The sequence below is a fragment of the Aegilops tauschii genome, chromosome 4, assembly GCF_002575655.3.
Source record: "Aegilops tauschii subsp. strangulata cultivar AL8/78 chromosome 4, Aet v6.0, whole genome shotgun sequence".
Taxonomy (NCBI): domain Eukaryota; kingdom Viridiplantae; phylum Streptophyta; class Magnoliopsida; order Poales; family Poaceae; genus Aegilops; species Aegilops tauschii.
In genome coordinates, this window is record NC_053038.3 from 51298630 (window position 1) to 51317026 (window position 18397).

General features: G+C 45.0%; 1 protein-coding gene across 1 annotated transcript; it reads left to right on the forward strand.

Annotated features, from left to right (window-relative positions):
* The first annotated feature begins 4924 nt into the window (after window positions 1-4924).
* LOC109760187 (putative B3 domain-containing protein Os08g0325100) lies at window positions 4925-10370 on the forward strand. Its single transcript, XM_020319023.4, has 8 exons — window positions 4925-4984; window positions 5158-5222; window positions 5383-5497; window positions 7080-7884; window positions 8006-8193; window positions 8407-8878; window positions 9014-9192; window positions 9864-10370. Exons 3-8 carry the CDS (start codon window positions 5390-5392, stop codon window positions 10116-10118), a joined length of 2007 nt encoding a protein of 668 aa, XP_020174612.1. The 5' UTR covers window positions 4925-4984; window positions 5158-5222; window positions 5383-5389; the 3' UTR covers window positions 10119-10370.
* The last annotated feature ends 8027 nt before the right edge of the window (window positions 10371-18397 follow it).

The window sequence follows — 18397 nt, forward strand, 5'->3', positions numbered from 1 at the left end:
GATGCTTATGTCAAGAAACTTCAACCTGAAAAGCTCGAACCCAAGTCGGAAAAATGCGTCTTCATAGGATACCCTAAGGAAACCATTGGGTATACCTTCTACCTCAGATCCGAAGGCAAGATCTTCGTTGCCAAAAACGGGTCCTTTCTGGAGAAAGAGTTTCTCTCGAAAGAAGTAAGTGGGAGGAAAGTGGAACTTGATGAGATGACCCCTCTCGAACCAGAAAGTAGCGCAGCACAAGAAAATGTTTCTGTGGTGCCTGCACCGACTAGAGAGGAAGTTAATGATGACGATCATGATCAAGTTACCACTGAACTTCGTAGGTCCACAAGGACACGTTCCGCACCAGAGTGGTACGGCAACCCTGTCCTGGAAATCATGTTGTTGGACAACGGTGAACCTTCGAACTATGAAGAAGCAATGGCGGGTCCAGATTCCAACAAATGGCTTGAAGCCATGCAACCCGAGATAGGATCCATGTATGAAAACAAAGTATGGACTTTGACAGACTTGCCCGATGATCGGCGAGCGATAGAAAATAAATGGATCTTTAAGAAGAAGACGGACGCAGATGGAAATGTTACCATCTATAAAGCTCGACTTGTCGCTAAGGGTTATCGACAAGTTCAAGGAGTTGACTACGATGAGACCTTCTCACCCGTAGCGAAGCTGAAGTCCGTCCGAATCATGTTAGCAATTACCACATTCTACGATTATGAAATATGGCAAATGGACGTCAAAACGGCATTCCTTAATGGCTTCCTTAAGGAAGAATTGTATATGATGCAGCCGGAAGGTTTTGTCGATCCTAAGAATGCTGACAAAGTATGCAAGCTCCAGTGCTCAATCTATGGGCTGGTGCAGGCATCTCGGAGTTGGAACATTCGCTTTGATGAGATGATCAAAGCGTTTGGGTTTACGCAGACTTATGGAGAAGGCTGTGTTTACAAGAAAGTGAGTGGGAGCTCTGTAGCATTTCTCTTATTATATGTGGATGACATACTATTGATGGGAAATGATATAGAATTCTTGGAAAGTATAAAGGCCTACTTGAATAAGTGTTTTTCAATGAAGGACCTTGGAGAAGCTGCTTACATATTAGGCATCAAGATCTATAGAGATAGATCGAGACGCCTCATAGGTCTTTCACAAAGCACATACCTTGACAAGATATTGAAGAAGTTCAATATGGATCAGTCCAAGAAGGGGTTCTTGCCTGTATTGCAAGGGGTGAGATTGAGCACGGCTCAATGCCCGACCACGGCAGAAGATAGAGAAAAGATGAGTGTCGTCCCCTATGCCTCGGCCATAGGGTCTATTATGTATGCCATGCTGTGTACCAGACCTGATGTAAACCTTGCCGTAAGTTTGGTAGGAAGGTACCAAAGTAATCCCGGCATGGAACACTGGACAGCGGTCATGAACATCCTGAAGTACCTGAAAAGGACTAAGGATATGTTTCTCGTTTATGGAGGTGACGAAGAGCTCGTCGTAAAGGGTTACGTCGATGCTAGCTTCGACACAGATCTGGATGACTCTAAGTCACAAACCGGATACGTGTATATTTTGAATGGTGGGGCAGTCAGCTGGTGCAGTTGCAAGCAAAGCGTCGTGGCGGGATCTACATGTGAAGCGGAGTACATGGCAGCCTCGGAGGCAGCACATGAAGCAATCTGGATGAAGGAGTTCATTGCCGACCTAGGAGTTATTCCCAATGCATTGGGGCCGATGACTCTCTTCTGTGACAACACTGGAGCTATTACCCTTGCCAAGGAGCCCAGGTTTCACAAGAAGACCAGGTACATCAAGCGTCGCTTCAAATCCATTCGTGAAAATGTTCAAAATGGAGACATAGATATTTGTAAAGTGCATACAGATTTGAATGTCGCAGATCCGTTGACTAAACCTCTTCCACGAGCGAAACATGATCAACACCAGAACTCTATGGGTGTACGATTCATCACAATGTAACTAGATTATTGACTCTAGTGCAAGTGGGAGACTGTTGGAAATATGCCCTAGAGGCAATAATAAAATGGTTATTATTATATTTCCTTGTTCATGATAATTGTCTGTTGTTCATGCTTTAATTGTGTTATCCGGAAATCATAATACATGTGTGAATACATAGACCATAACATGTCCCTAGTGAGCCTCTAGTTGACTAGCTCGTTGATCAATAGATGGTTACAGTTTCCTGACCATGGACATTGGATGTCATTGATAACGGGATCACATCATTAGGAGAATGATGTGATGGACAAGACCCAGTCCTAAGCATAGCTCAAAGATCGTGTAGTTCGTTTGCTAGAGCTTTTCCAATGTCAAGTATCTTCTCCTTAGACCATGAGATCGTGCAACTCCCGGATACCGTAGGAATGCTTTGGGTGTACCAAACGTCACAACGTAACTGGGTGGCTATAAAGGTGCACTACAGGTATCTCCGAAAGTGTCTGTTGGGTTGGCTCGGATCGAGACTGGGATTTGTCACTCCGTATGACGGAGAGGTATCTCTGGGCCCACTCGGTATTGCATCATCATAATGAGCTCAATGTGACTAAGTAGTTAGTCACGGGATCATGCATTACGGAACGAGTAAAGTGACTTGCCGGTAACGAGATTGAACGAGGTATTGGGATACCGACGATCGAATCTCGGGCAAGTAAAGTACCGATTGACAAAGGGAATTGTATACGGGATTGCTTGAATCCTCGACATCGTGGTTCATCCGATGAGATCATCGTGGAACATGTGGGAGCCAACATGGGTATCCAGATCCCGCTGTTGGTTATTGGCTAGAGAGGTGTCTCGGTCATGTCTGCATGATTCCCGAACCCGTAGGGTCTACACACTTAAGGTTCGATGACGCTAGGGTTATAAGGAAGGTTTGTATGTGATTACCGAATGTTGTTCGGAGTCCCGGATGAGATCCCGGACGTCACGAGGAGTTTCGGAATGGTCTGGAGGTAAAGATTTATATATGGGAAGTCACCATACGGTCACCGGAAGTGTTCGGGGGTATGCCGGTATTGTGCCGGGACCACCGAAGGGGTTCCGGGGGTCCACCGGAAGGGTCCACCTGCCCCGGAGGGCCTTATGGGCTGTAGGTGGAAGGGAACCAGCCCTAAGTGGGCTGGGCGCCAACCCCCCTAGGGCCCATGCGCCTAGGGTTTGGGGAACCCTAAAGGGGGGCGCCCCCCTTGCTTGGGGGGCAAACCACCTCCCCCTGGCCGCCACCCCTCCCACCAGATGGGATCTGAGGGGGCCGGCCCCCCTCTCCCTTGCCCCTATATATAGTGGAGGGGTGGGAGGGCAGCCATACCTTTCCCAAGGCGCAACCCCTCCCCTCCCCAACACCTCTCCTCCTCCGCGTGTGCTTGGCGAAGCCCTGTCGGAGAACTGTCACTCCACCACCACCACGCCGTCGTGCTGCTGTTGGAGCCTTCTTTCTCAACCTCTCCTTCCTCCTTGCTGGATCAAGGCGTGGGAGACGTCACCGCTCCGTACGTGTGTTGAACGCGGAGGTGCCGTCCGTTCGGCGCTTGGATCATCGGTGATTTGGATCACGACGAGTACGACTCCATCAACCCCGTTCTCTTGAACGCTTCCGCTCGTGATCTACAAGGGTATGTAGATGCACTCCTCCCCTCTCGTTGCTAGTAAACTCCATAGATTGATCTTGGTGATGCGTAGAAAATTTTAATTTCTGCTATGATCCCCAACAGGAGCAACCTTGGAGGAAATAAAGACATTGCTGGCTACTAACCCTATCCTTGCAATACCCTAGATTGGCGAGTCAATGATATTATACATCTCGGCCACTTATCAAGTGACTAGTGTTGTCCTGGTGCTTGAGCGCGGGGAGGAAGATCATGCTATTGTTCGATGGTAACTAGGTCGTGCAAGACGAGGTACACTCGTTACGAGAAGATCGCTTACGCGACATTCATGGCATCTCAAAAGTTCTGGCACTATTTTTAAGAATGCTCCATTATAGTTGAAACGAGGTTCCTGTGTCAGATATTATCAACAATAGAGACGCCACAATTGAGCTGCTACCTTTTGAGATTATGTACCATCCTTGCCGGGCCATAAAGTCACAGGTCCTGGCTAACATAGTGGACGCATTGATTATACGCATTGGACTATTTTCTTTGATGGATCAAAAATAATGGTCGGATTGGGGGCTGGGGTAGTCCTGATATCTCCAACTGCCGACAAGATGTGCTACGTGCTGCAAATCATGTATGCAGACTCCAATAACGTTGCCGAGTACGAAGCCCTCCTACACGGTCTTTGCATGGTATGTTCATGGACATCCAGAGGCTCGAGGTCCGAGGCGATTCTGACCTCGCGATATCCTAGATTAATGGTGATTTCGATACCAAGAACCCAATGATGTTAGCATAATGGGAGGCAATACAACAGTCAACAGATGTCTCGTCGGTTCAATGAAAGGCAAATGTTAACATACTTGGAGGCAAAATCCAGTATCTTGGTTGCAGTTCCTCATAGATCGAGTTGCACAAGATTTGACAGTCCATGCACACCATATTCTTTCACTAGGGAATGTTTCTGTCGATAGCAAGACGCATATGGTGGCTTCATCGATCTCAAGACTCGTCGGCTCGGAAGGTACTCGTAATTGTATGATGTGTGTGTTTAGTGTTTCTCAAACTAAAACATGAATAATTATTTTATTGACAATTCCGTGAAAAACGAGGTAGCTCTAGCGAGCGGTGACATGGTCAATCAATCTCCACAACTCCGTGGTCTCGGAATTTATCGCCGCACCAAACTACCCCATCCTCGCCATCAATTACCGCGATCCGCCGCGTGCTGGCAGGCAGTCAAGTAACCGTGGCTCCGGTGGTTGGCGCGAGAGCCAAAGGCACTCACTCCATCGCCTCTTGTCTCCGCCCACCCAACGTTCAGCAGGAGGGAGCCAAGTGTCCTTCCGCGCCGCCCCGCCCCGCGTCCACAGGTCTCGTCATCCCCGCTGAGATTCTCCCCCTCTCCCTTTCCCCGTCGGCACCTCCTAGGCTGACACTGTTGAGTGAGTTCCAGCAGCATCCGAGGCCGAGCTCCGCACATTCTCGCACAATGCGCGGCCACTCGACGACACCCGCCGCTCACGATGTTTTTCTGTTGATCTAGGATCGGCGCGCGTCCCGAGGTTCCCGTTGGCCAGGATCCCAGGCTCGCCCGTCGACTCGCTCAAGGTGAGCCCCCCTCCGATCCGGTTTCGTTGGATTGGATACGGGATACCCCCAAATGCGGAGATTCATATCTAATCATACTCAACGGGTTATCATTTCTCGCGTTCCAGTGCCAAATCTTTGCCGCTGATGGTTTTTCTTTGACTGTGCAATGCATGTCCAGTGGAAAGATGGGGTGCGAAAGGTGCGAGCGGAGGGATGAACTCGACTACTGCAATTTGGATGACCGGGAGAAACACTTCCTGATGTTCATTGTCGATGACTGTGGTCAGGAGATGGTAAATCACATTCAACCACGCTACTCTTTTCATTTCCTTGTGTTTCTTCTTTCCCCCCCATTATTCTGTGGAGTTTAGAGTCATGGAGTCGATGAACAAAGTTGTTGCTTCTGATCAAATTAGTCATGCTGGTTTATCAGATTTTTCCGTCAGATTCTATTGTTCGATGATAACTAGGTCGGTTACCTGCTTGATGTAGCGCAGAGCCACAGACACCCTCCTCTGTTTTTAGTCCTAGCCATCCATCGGTCAAGGGTACATTTGACCATACATACTTGCTGTTTTTTTGTGTGTGATACATGCGTATTTAGACAAATCTAAGACAAGAATTTTGGGACAGAGGGAGTACATATGGTTAGCTATTGGCCGACTAAAAAAGGAAGACTTTCGTGCAAAGAGAAATGGAACATTTTAATTTGTACTTAATTGTTCCTTTCCAATTAATAATTTCTCAATTTCACCTACATTAACACTGAAAAGACAACTTTCCTCAATTCCTCTACCTTTTTGTATGGCATTGATACAGTTTGCAAGAATTGTACCTACATGAGCATTTAAATAACAAAATGTACTTTTGTGCTCCCAATTAGCACATATTAACAATAGATCGGAAGGTGAATACTTTCTTATTTATTATGATATTTTCTCAACCGTTTTACTTCCACCCCATTCGTCGATTGTTGAACTTTGATTTTACATGTATATACCTGTACAAATAATTTGTTGCGTCATGTCTGCAAGTTTTACCCCTTTTCTCGCATTTCAATAATTTCGAGAATAAAAAATTCAGACTTGTACATTTGGAATACTCTGTGCACTTGCGAAAACTTTATGTAATGATATGCATGAGAACTATTCGGGTCGAAAACATACGCGTGAGAAACTAATGGCTTATAGTAAAATTGGCACGCCTTGGAATCTACGAGATAATAATGATCTCTATGATTGGATAATGAAAAACTAATGTTTCACAGTAAAAATGGTGCGAATGCAGTTTTTTAGGGGAATAAGTTTGATATGTTCTGTACACTACTGCATATGCCAGTGAATTGTATCCAAGTGATGCATGTTCTTGAAAAAAAAAATCCAAGCGATGCAATACTTTAGAAATTTGGATATATATTCTGCTCACGTTTATTCTTGTAAAAGTTCATTTCAGTGTTAGCATTGAAAGGTCTTCATAACTGAGATTTAACCTAGGGCTGAGAGTAGAGATTGAGTATCGGTTGTGTTACCATGCGATCTTTCTATGTTATTGATTGTATTCTTTGTTTAATCAGTTACCTTGGAAGCTGAAACTCCATATAGTAGTGTACTATTGTAGGGATATGAACAGACTGTGAAAGTATGCATTACCTCTGCAACATTTTTTCATGAATCAAAATGATTAGCGTGATAGCATAAACACTAAATGCCCGGAGAGTGAAGGTAGAGAAGTAAGCTAGTGCCTTTTCTTTCGTCATGTTCTCAAGAGAGATATCAAATATCTTATTTACGCCACACTTGCTCGTTGTTTACTGACCTCACAAGAACCATGCTCTTAAAGTTTGAACTGTATTATTAATCCTGGTTCTTTCTGCAGATCGTCCCAGATGAATTTCTGAGACGTTTCAGGGGTGAGATCCCAACGGAGATCAAGCTAGAAACACGAAATGGTCACAGTTACACCATTGGAGTTGCCAAGTATCCAGATAAACTAGTTCTTCAAGCGGGATGGGGAACATTCGTCAAAACCTATGATCTACATATGGACGACTGTGTGGTATTCAGATACAAAGGAAACTCTCAGTTTGATGTCATAGTTTTTGATCGATTTGGTCGCGAGAAACCATTCTCTGTTATTAGAGACAATGCTCCTCCTGTACAGGAAAGTCACAACAGCGGTACTGAAAATTTGGACCGTTCTCATGGTCATTCTCAGCCCATGGAAGTGCAATCGCCTATTGCAACTGCCAACCATTCTGACAGGCGTCCTCAGCCCATGCGAATGCAACCACCTACTGAAAATGCAAACCCTTCTCATGCGCATCCTCAGCCCATGCGAATGCAACCACCTACTGAAAACTTGGATGATCCTGTTGGTTTTAGTCCGCCTACTGAAAATGTGAACAATTTGTTTGGCCATAGTCAGCCTACGCAAATGCAACCATCTACTGAGGCTGTGGATCATTTTGTGCAAATGCAACCATCTACCGAGGCTGTGGATCATTCTAATGGTCATGCTCAGACCATGCAAATGCAACCATCTAGCGAGGTCGTGGATCATTCTAATGGTCATGCTCAGACCATGCAAATGCAACTGTTTTGTAGACCTACCAAGCTGAGACAAACAAAGCTTCAATGGGATTACTCGAGTATGGGCAACAAGACAGCGACGAGTCCTTCAGGTACTCCCAGTGAGTTATTTCTTGCAATTTTTTATTATGGAGATACAATTCCATTCCAATCAAACTTGATGTTTCCATATTTTATTGACATATTGATTAGTTATTTTCATTTTGTTCACAGGAGATTCTTTGTCCTCTGAACATGACATTGAAGGTTGTGCTTCACCTAGATACACGCTCATACATAATGCCAGTCTAAATACAGTGCAGAAGGAGGAAGTTGATGAGAAGGTCAAATCTATTCATGAGGACAATCCAATCTTTGTGGCTGTGATGAGGAGGTTCAATGTTACAGGAACGTGCACTTTAGTGAGTGTTGAATTTTTACTGTTGAAGGAGCATTCTTCTAGAACTGTGCATCAAGCTTATTAGTAAACCATAGTTTTCTGTTGAAAGTACTGTTTTGAATGCTTTCACTCGTTAACCCTTCCATGACTAAACTTCCAGATTCTATACCTCCTATTATTTTGCACTTTACATGAATGCCATTATCTAATTATCTTCCCCCAATTATGTCACTAGACTTTCTCCAAGAAATATGTTCAGACGCATGTGGGTGATAAGGAGCGAAGGGTATGTCTTCAGCGATTTGGCAAGAGGTGGGATGTGCAATTCAGCAGTAGCCGTGAAGTCAAAAGGATTGTTAGTGGCTGGCGGAAGTTTGTGAAAGACAATGATGTAGAGACCGGTGATATCTGCATCTTTGAATTGTTGAAGATTGATGAGATGTGCACAATGGAGGTCCATATCATCCATGCAAAGGATTTTGGTAGACCCTCCCAAATTGGTGGGCGGAGTGTCGAAGGACGGTGTAAAGAAGCTACTACTAAAACTGTGGAACCTTCTCATTCTCGTCCTCAGCTCGTGCAAATGCAATTACGTAATGCAAGTGTAGAGGATTCTTATTCTCGTCCTCAGCCCATGGAAATGCAATCACCCTCAAAGGAAAGAAAGATACGAGTTGAAACGGTTAACTCGAGTCCGGGCAACGAGGGTATGACGAGTTCTTCCTTCTCTGATTCATGCAGTTCATGTTACTAGAGACACAGTCGTTCCTTCCAAATCATATGTGGTATCGTCATCTTCCACAGCTATATTGAATAGTTGTTTTGTTCTTTTCTTCGTGCAGGAGATTCTTCGATGTCAGAGGATAGTGTCACTTTGACTGGTTGCATCGGTGTGCATTTGAGGCGCATACCTTTAATTCAGAAGAAGGTAGTGAAGCAGAAGGTCGACCTTATTGGTTCTGAAATTCCCATCTGTGTGCTCGTGATGCAGAAGACCAATGTTACAGGAAGATTCTCTCTAGTGAGTTCCATATTTTATTATATAATTTCCTTCGAAACAAATGTTTTATTCTTCTGTGCATAATCTGCTAGTGCTACGGTAGTGCATTTCTTATGTTTCTTTTAGAACTAGGTAGTGCATTTGCTGTTATGTGGGGATGATCGCATACCATCACAGGCCACTAGCCCAAAGCCACAAGAAGTGTCGCGCTAAGGCTATTTAGGAGCAGCCTCTGCCTAGATGTGTAACCATGTTAGGTTTGCTATTTCCTTCTGGAGTTTAGACATATATTTCCATTTTGTTAGGTTTCTTAGCCCCCAAGTCGATGTTTTTCATCTAATAAGACTCTTGCACATAGCTATATGATGCCACCCTAGACCCTAATTCATTATCAACCAAGCAACAATGTACCTCTTACCAGTCTATTCTCCTATCCTGAGAATCGACGCTCCGGGCTGCCGTGGCTACAAACTCCAATCAATCTATGCTCGATCCAGTGTTCATACCAACATATGCCTTGTTGAACTTTTGCTCACAGATAAAAACACTATTGTGAATGCTGCAGATTCATAACCTGTAGTTGATTATTTCACTTCCTTTTTCAACTTGACTAGGAGTAATAATTTTCACTTCTTGATTTCCTTGAACACCATCATCTGACATTCTTCTTTTCCCTGTCTGTAACCAACCAGAGCATCTCCAAGAGATATGTCCGCAGATATCTGGGGGACGAGGTGCGAAGCATCTGGCTGGAGCGAGACGGGGAGAGGTGCCAAGTGACGCTGGGACGCGGGCCTCAGAACAACAGGGTTGTGGGTGGATGGGTAAAGTTCGCCAAGGAGAACGGGCTGCGGCCGGGCGATGTCTGCCTCCTCGAGCGGCTGAGGCACTGCAAGGAGTGCACGATGAAGGTCCACATCGTCCGCCGCGTAAAGCGTGCCTGTTGATCAACAGTGTTCATTCTGTTTCCACCGATCCTTTGTGTCGCCGTTAAGACTTTAAGAAGGTGCTGTTTACTCTCAGTTTAGCGTGTGTTCCTTTGTTAGTCAGTTCGTTGGAGGTCCTTGTTGGCTGGTTAATTAGGGGTCGCATAATGGCGCGCGCAGGTGTTTGCTGAAACAGACTTATGTGATTTGAACCAGTAACGCCGGCGAGTCGTGGTGAATTTCAGTTGAGTCGACTAGTTTCTTTGCCTGGGATGAGATTCCTCTTTTGCATTTTCCTTGGTATCTGCACTTTAAATTTTCTTTGCATTGTTCGCACCAACGAGGTACAGGTTGAGTGTAGGTGTTCCCTACCTCCCTGGTAAAAGCTCGGAAGAATTGAGAGGAGAAGTGAAGGAAGGAGAAGCGGAGATTTGCCAAGTTGCTGTGAGCGGCATGTGCTCCACGGGGCTGGCTTGCTCGCGTCAGGCTGGGTCCGGCTGACGGTGTCCTTCGGCCCTGGCCGTGTTGCGTCGCTAGCGCGAGCCTCGTGTAGTTTGCCTTTGCCCGGCTGTGCGTGCGTTCGCCCTTCGGGTCGGGAGAGGCGGCTGGTCGGTTCGGTTCGGTTCATACCCGTCACCCTGGGTGATCGGGTATTTAGGTCATTTCTGTTTGGGCAATTCGGGTATAAAAAATGGGAACCGATTTTTTTTTCGGCCAAAAAAAAAGAAAACCTGAACCCAAATTACTTGAAATTTCGGTTCTGGTAATTCAGGTACCCAAAAAGTCCGAAATATTCGGAGCACACATCAGCTTTTGGTATGAATAATTCGGGCAGTATGAGTATTTTAGTTAGTATGGGTAACATGACAGTGTAATGATAGCCTGAATAATTTAGGTAATATGGGTATTTTGGGTTTTACAGACCGGAATCCGAAGCTTAACCTAAAAACCGAATAGCCAGGAAATGAGAACCGAACCCTAATTACACAACAATTCGGGAATTCGGTTCGGGTTCGAGTAGCGGGTTAGGGTACCCAAACGCCTAGGGTGACAAACCCGGCTGTGCATAGGTGTGTCGGCCTCCCTCCACGCGCGCCGCCTTGCGCTTTTGGGAGGCGCTTGCCAGGGCTCTTTGCCCATCCGGGCACAAGGAACTTACGTGGCGCCGGCTCGGTTTTTGATGGTTGGTGCTGTCGTTCGGGTAGGCCCTTAGGGTGTGGTCTGTCGGTTTGTTCTAGTATATGACGGGGTGGCTTTCTTCTTCTCCCCTGCTTTGCCTCACACATCACCCTCTCTTTTTTGCCTCATGACTTCTTCAAGCTTGCTCGGCGATGTTGCTTTGTTTGCAGTTGGTGGCGGCCGGCGGCACGTTAGCTTCTCGTGGCATGTCATGTCTCTCTTCGTGTTTTCTCTGCCGTCGCTTTGGGGGTCCTTTTCCACCCCTTCCGCTGGTTACCAGGACGCCGTTGGGTGCCTTCACGGTCGCCTCCACCGCCTCCAATGACTTCACCGGCGTCTGCATCTCCATCTTTATCCTTCGATCATAGCATTTGTAATCCTTTGACAAAAATGATGTATTGTGCTACGGATTATTTCCCTATGATTTATTGCAGTGTTACCTTTATGTTTGAGTTGTCATTGGCTACATCATTTTTTATATGTGTTTTTGATCATTCGAGCTTATGTGCTCCACGGGTTGTTTGTATATGCAGGTGTGCCATTATGGTTGCTTCTCTCGCCCACCATTTTGACCAGTCTTGCGCGAGTCCATGAAATGGATTCGTTTAACATGGCCTCTCTTGCGCCATTCGTGCCCGCTTGTGATGGATAGTTTATCATGCATAATCGATGCTCCATGTTGGTCGACGACGGGCCTGGGTTGAGTAACGTCCCAATGACAATTGTCGGCTCTGGTGAGCTTACATCATGCGGGCTTGTCCGGTTCGTGCAACAACCCCACAACCCTTTACTATTTAGTAGGGCAACAAACCCACAGCCCTTAATGAAAAAACAGAGAGAACATATATAGTCTCAAACCATTGATCCAAGCCAAGAGCGTTGGCCTATTATAGTCCTTCACTTTAGCAAGCAAAGAAATTCATGTACAAAATTACATCTCCAAGAAACAAAAGGTAGTGTTTCGCAAAAAAAAAGATGGTCTAATCCCTCTAAAGGTTCTACCATTTCTCAGGATCCAAATGTTCCAAGCATAAGTGAAGACAACCTCCAAAAAGAAAGTTTGATCTTGGTAGAAGCAACCAACATTGCCTGATATTATTCCCATGACCCCACTCAATTTGCAAATTGTTTCAAATTCTTACGCTGCAGTTACATGAGAAGAAGAGATGGTCCGTGTCCTCATGAGATTGTGTAGAGCACGTAACATGGAAATTGTCCTCCTAAGGTGATCTTCAATGTCTCCTAAGCAATATGTCCTTATTATCGAGCGCATCAAAGAGCAACAACCATGCAAAAACCTTGATCTTCATAGTACATTTGCTTTGGCGCCAGACCCATTTGGATGGTTCATTAATAAGCATATCAGGATGTTTTGTATAAGCCATTGTGGTGCCCCCGTCCCTATATAAGTGGAGGATAGAGGCCGGACGGGGGGGGGGGGGGGGCTGGAGGAAGTGAGCTCTCAACACAAGTTAAGCAGAACACTAGTACTAGGAGAAGAACAATAGTGTTATCTCGAGTACTACTTTGTAACCATCCATATTAGTTGATCAAGACCAAGAGTAGGACGTAGGTATTATACCTTGCGGTAGCCTGAACCTGGGTAAATAAAGTGTCTTTCTGAAGTGGACTGAAGTGCTTTAGCCCCTGACTGAGCGACTAAAATGGGATTAGCCTTAATCCCTGATCTCGACGAGCATCATCGACAATATGCCTCTTTAAGAGATAATCTGTGACGGCTAATTCAGCATGTCCAAAAGTGGGTTGTGTTTCTATGATTCTCTCCGGGCACGGAAACTTCCTTCATGTCCTTGGGAGTTTGTCTTCAGGGGGAACGACTCCCATTTTCAGGGGAATGTCGCCCCTTTAGGAAGGATAGGTTCCCGTTCACGAAGGAAAGCCTCGCAAGGAAACTCAAAGCCAATCATTTTTTGTACGGTGCTACAAAAATGTATCCCTATTCATAAAAATCAAATTTAATGAATGGTTGAAATATACAAAAGATTATAACCTAGATAAATGTAGACAACGAAAGGAAAAAAAACTAAGCTATTGGAAGGGCAAGCTTCTGTCTTATGGGGGCGGTTAATTCTTATAAATTATGTGCTTACAAAGCATTCCGATCTTCTTGTTATCCTTCTTTGAAATACCTGTAGGGGTACGGAAAAGGTTGGACTTTTATCGATCACGATTATTTTTTGGCAAAGTGATGAGAACAAATCTAAGTACATACTAGCTAAGTGAGACATACTTTGTAGATCGAAAGACAAAGGGGGTTTGGGTATCGAGAACTTTGAAGTAAAGAACAAATGCCTACTTAGCAAATGGTTATATCGGCTATCTGTAGAGGAGGATGGTGTGTGGATACAATTATTGCGTAACAGTTATCTGCATTCCAAAACTCTGGCTCAAGTTATGGCGCAACTGAATGACTCTCCTTTTTGGAAGGGGTTGATGAGGACAAAGGTGTCTTCTTTAATAGGAGTAAATTCATAACTGAGAATGGTCACACTACTAGATTCTGGGAAGATACTTGGCTGAGGAAGATGCCTCTAGCCTTGTAATATCCAATGCTATATAATACTCCCTCCATTCCTTTAGGTGTATTTATTTTTTAATAAAATTCCAGAATGTAAGATGCATTTCTTCTAATTCCTCATAATTCCCTTGTTAACCCTGCAGAAAAAGAAAAGTATCTCTCTCCTGATTGTTTGTATCTCTCATTGTAGCAAAAGAAGAAAGTATCTCTCTGCCAATTGCATATATCTCTTACTTTCCTGTAATAACTGATTTAATTGCCACTAATCGACAAATTTGTCAAGGGTAATTTCGTCCTAGCTTATCTATAATTATGTGCATTGGTCACCGTGTCAAAAATAGTACATCTTTCAAAAAGGAACGGAGGGAGTACTGTACAATGTATAGATGCTTTCGTAAGTATAAATACTAGGTTCCGTTCCCTTAAACATTCAGTTTACATAGGTACTAGTGGGGAAACGTTTTGATACATGACTACAATTGGTGCGTAGGTTGATGGAGGTCAACCTATCTAATGTGCCAGATACCCCCTCCCCCCCATTGGAAACTTTCGGTTTCAGACGTGATCTCAGTAAAATCTATATATGTAAACTTGATTAACATTGGACCAATCCAATGGTCGCTTCATATTTGGAAAACTAAGGCATCTTTAAAAATAAAGGTATTTATGTGATTTGTGCGCAAGGGAGTGATTTTCACTAATTACCACTTGGCAAAACGTAAATGGGAAGGTAGTAAACATTGTTTTTCTGATCAAGAGAAAACAATTAACATCTTTTTCTAAAATACCCACTAGCCAGGTTATTATAGTGTACAATACATGTCTCCCTTAATGTCTCCTAATAGCATTTCCAATTTATCTAGTACCTGGTTAAATGGGGTAGAGCATAATACATCGGCACAAATTCGAGTGGAAGTTTGTGCATTACTTTGGGCTATTTGGAACTGTCGGGATGATGTTATCTTTAACCGACCAACATCACAAACTTTTTGTAGGTTATTTTCCGGGTGTATGGATGCATCCATACATGATCATTACTCAATAGTGCGGAAGTCGGGGAGCATATGGCCTTTGGGTGCAACCACTGGGTGATGGTAGCATGGCTATGTTGGGGATCGTAGCAGAATTTTAAAATTTTCCTACGCATCACCAAGATCATCTATGGAGTATACTATCAACGAGGGGAAAGGAGTGCATCTACATACCCTTGTAGATCGCGAGCGGAAGCGTTCCAATGAATGAGGTTGATGGAGTCGTACTCGCCGTGATTCAAATCACCGATGACCGAGTGCCGAACGGACGGCACCTCCGCGTTCAACACACGTACGGAGCAGCGACGTCTCCTCCTTCTTGATCCAGCAAGGGGGAAGGAGAGGTTGATGGAGATCCAGCAGCACGACGGCGTGGTGGTGGATGTAGCGGGATCTCGGTAGGGCTTCGCCGAGTTTCTGCGAGAGGGAGGGGTGTTACAGGGGAGGAGGGAGGCGCCAAAGGGCCAAAGGCTGTAGTACAACTTTAGGGTTTCCGCATAGTCATATCTCTACAACCCTAGAGTCACCGAACCTTAAGTGTGTAGACCCTACGGGTTCGGGAGACATGCAGACATGACCGAGACGCCTCTCCGGTCAATAACCAACAGCGGGATCTGGATACCCATGTTGGCTCCCACATGTTCCACGATGATCTCATCGGATGAACCACGATGTCGAGGATTCAATCAATCCCGTATGCAATTCCCTTTGTCAATCGGTATGTTACTTGCCCGAGATTCGATCGTCAGTATTCCAATACCTTGTTCAATCTCGTTACCGGCAAGTCTCTTTACTCGTACCGTAATGCATGATCCCATGACTAACTCCTTAGTCACATTGAGCTCATTATGATGATGCATTACCGAGTGGGCCCAGAGATACCTCTCCGTCATACGGAGTGACAAATCCCAGTCTCGATCCGTGCCAACCCAACAGACACTTTCGGAGATACCCGTAGTATACCTTTATAGTCACCCAGTTACGTTGCGACGTTTGGCACACCCAAAGTACTCCTACGGTATCCGGGAGTTGCACGATCTCATGGTCTAAGGAGAAGATACTTGACATTGGAAAAGCTCTAGCAAACGAACTACACGATCTTTGAGCTATGCTTAGGACTGGGTCTTGTCCATCACATCATTCTCCTAATGATGTGATCCCGTTATCAATGACATCCAATGTCCATAGTCAGGAAACCATGACTATCTGTTGATCAACGAGCTAGTCAACTAGAGGCTTACTAGGGACACGTTGTGGTCTATGTATTCACACATGCATTACGATTTCCGGATAACACAATTATAGCATGAACAATTGACAATTACCATGAACAAAGAAATATAATAATAACCATTTATTATTGCCTCTAGGGCATATTTCCAACAGTCTCCCACTTGCACTAGAGTCAATAATCTAGTTACATTGTGATGAATCGAACACCCATTGCGTCCTGGTGTTGATCATGTTTTGCTCTAGGGAGAGGTTTAGTCAACGGATCTGCTACATTCAGGTCCGTATGTACTTTACAAATATCTATGTCTCCATTTTGAACACTTTCACGAATGGAGTTGAAGCGACGCTTGATATGCCTGGTCTTCCTATGAAACCTGGGCTCCTTGGCAAGGGCAATAGCTCCAGTGTTGTCACAGAAGAGAGTCATCGGGCCCGACGCATTGGGAATCACCCCTAGGTCGGTAATGAACTCCTTCATCCAGACTGCTTCTTGTGCTGCCTCCGAGGCTGCCATGTACTCCGCTTCACATGTAGATACCGCCATGACGCTTTGCTTGCAACTGCACCATCTTACTGCTCCTCCATTCAAAATATACACGTATCCGGTTTGTGACTTCGAGTCATCCAGATCTGTGTCGAAGCTAGAGTCGACGTAACCCTTTACGACGAGCTCTTCGCCACCTCCATAGACGAGAAACATATCTTTAGTCCTCTTCAGGTACTTCCGGATATTGTTGACCGCTGTCCAGTGTTCCATGCCGGGATTACTTTGGTACCTTCCTACCAAACTTACGTCAAGGTTTACATCAGGTCTGGTACATAGCATGGCATACATAATAGACCCTATGGCCGAGGCATAGGGGATGACACTCATCTTTTCTCTATCTTCTGCCGTGGTCGGGCATTGAGCTGTGCTCAATTGCACACCTTGCAATACAGGCAAGAACCCCTTCTTGGACTGATCCATATTGAACTTCTTCAATATCTTGTCAAGGTACATACTCTGTGAAAGACCAATGAGGCGTCTTGATCTATCTCTATAGATCTTGATGCCTAATATATAAGCAGCTTCTCCAAGGTCCTTCATTGAAAAACACTTATTCAAATAGGCCTTTATACTTTCCAAGAATTCTATATCATTTCCCATCAATAGTATGTCATCCACATATAATATGAGAAATGCTACAGAGCTCCCACTCACTTTCTTGTAAACACAGGCTTCTCCATAAGTCTGTGTAAACCCAAACGCTTTGATCATCTCATCAAAGCGAATGTTCCAACTTCGAGATGCTTGCACCAGCCCATAGATTGAGCGCTGGAGATTGCATACTTTGTCAGCATTCTTAGGATCGACAAAACCTTCCGGCTGCATCATATACAATTCTTCCTTAAGGAAGCCATTAAGGAATGCCGTTTTGACGTCCATCTGCCATATCTCATAATCATAGTATGCGGCAATTGCTAAGATGATTCGGACGGACTTCAGCTTCGCTACGGGTGAGAAAGTCTCATCGTAGTCAACCCCTTGAACTTGTCGATAACCCTTAGCGACAAGTCGAGCCTTATAGATGGTCACATTACCATCCGCGTCTGTCTTCTTCTTAAAGATCCATTTGTTTTCTATGGCTCGCCGATCATCGGGCAAGTCAGTCAAAGTCCATACTTCGTTTTCATACATGGATCCTATCTCGGATTTCATGGCTTCTAGCCATTTGTCGGAATCCGGGCCCGCCATCGCCTCTTCATAGTTCGAAGGTTCACCGTTGTCTAACAACATGATTTCCAGGACAGGGTTGCCGTACCACTCTGGTGCGGAACGTGTCCTTGTGGACCTACGAAGTTCAGTAGTAACTTGATCCGAAGCTTCATGATCTTCATCATTAACTTCCTCCCCAGTCGGTGTAGGCACCACAGGAACATCTTCCCGTGCTGCGCTACTTTCCGGTACGGAAGGGGTGACTATCACCTCATCAAGTTCCACTTTCCTCCCACTTACTTCCTTCGAGAGAAACTCTTTCTCCAGAAAGGACCCGTTCTTGGCAACGAAGATCTTGCCTTCGGATCTGAGGTAGAATGTATACCCAATAGTTTCCTTAGGGTATCCTATGAAGACGCATTTCTCCGACTTGGGTTCGAGCTTTTCAGGTTGAAGTTTCTTGACATAAGCATCGCATCCCCAAACTTTTAGAAACGACAGCTTAGGTTTCTTCCCAAACCATAATTCATACGGTGTCGTCTCAACGGATTTCGACGGAGCCCTATTTAAAGTGAATGCGGCAGTCTCTAAAGCATAGCCCCAAAATGAGAGCGGTAAATCG

Bases quoted from the DNA above. Each gene is read 5' to 3' on its own strand.
- LOC109760187 (XM_020319023.4), top strand. From the start codon at position 5,390: ATGGGGTGCGAAAGGTGCGAGCGGAGGGATGAACTCGACTACTGCAAT. The intron at 7,885-8,005 runs GTACTCCCAGTG...TTTTGTTCACAG, and splicing joins GACAGCGACGAGTCCTTCAG to GAGATTCTTTGTCCTCTGAA. The intron at 8,879-9,013 runs GTATGACGAGTT...TTCTTCGTGCAG, and splicing joins CTCGAGTCCGGGCAACGAGG to GAGATTCTTCGATGTCAGAG.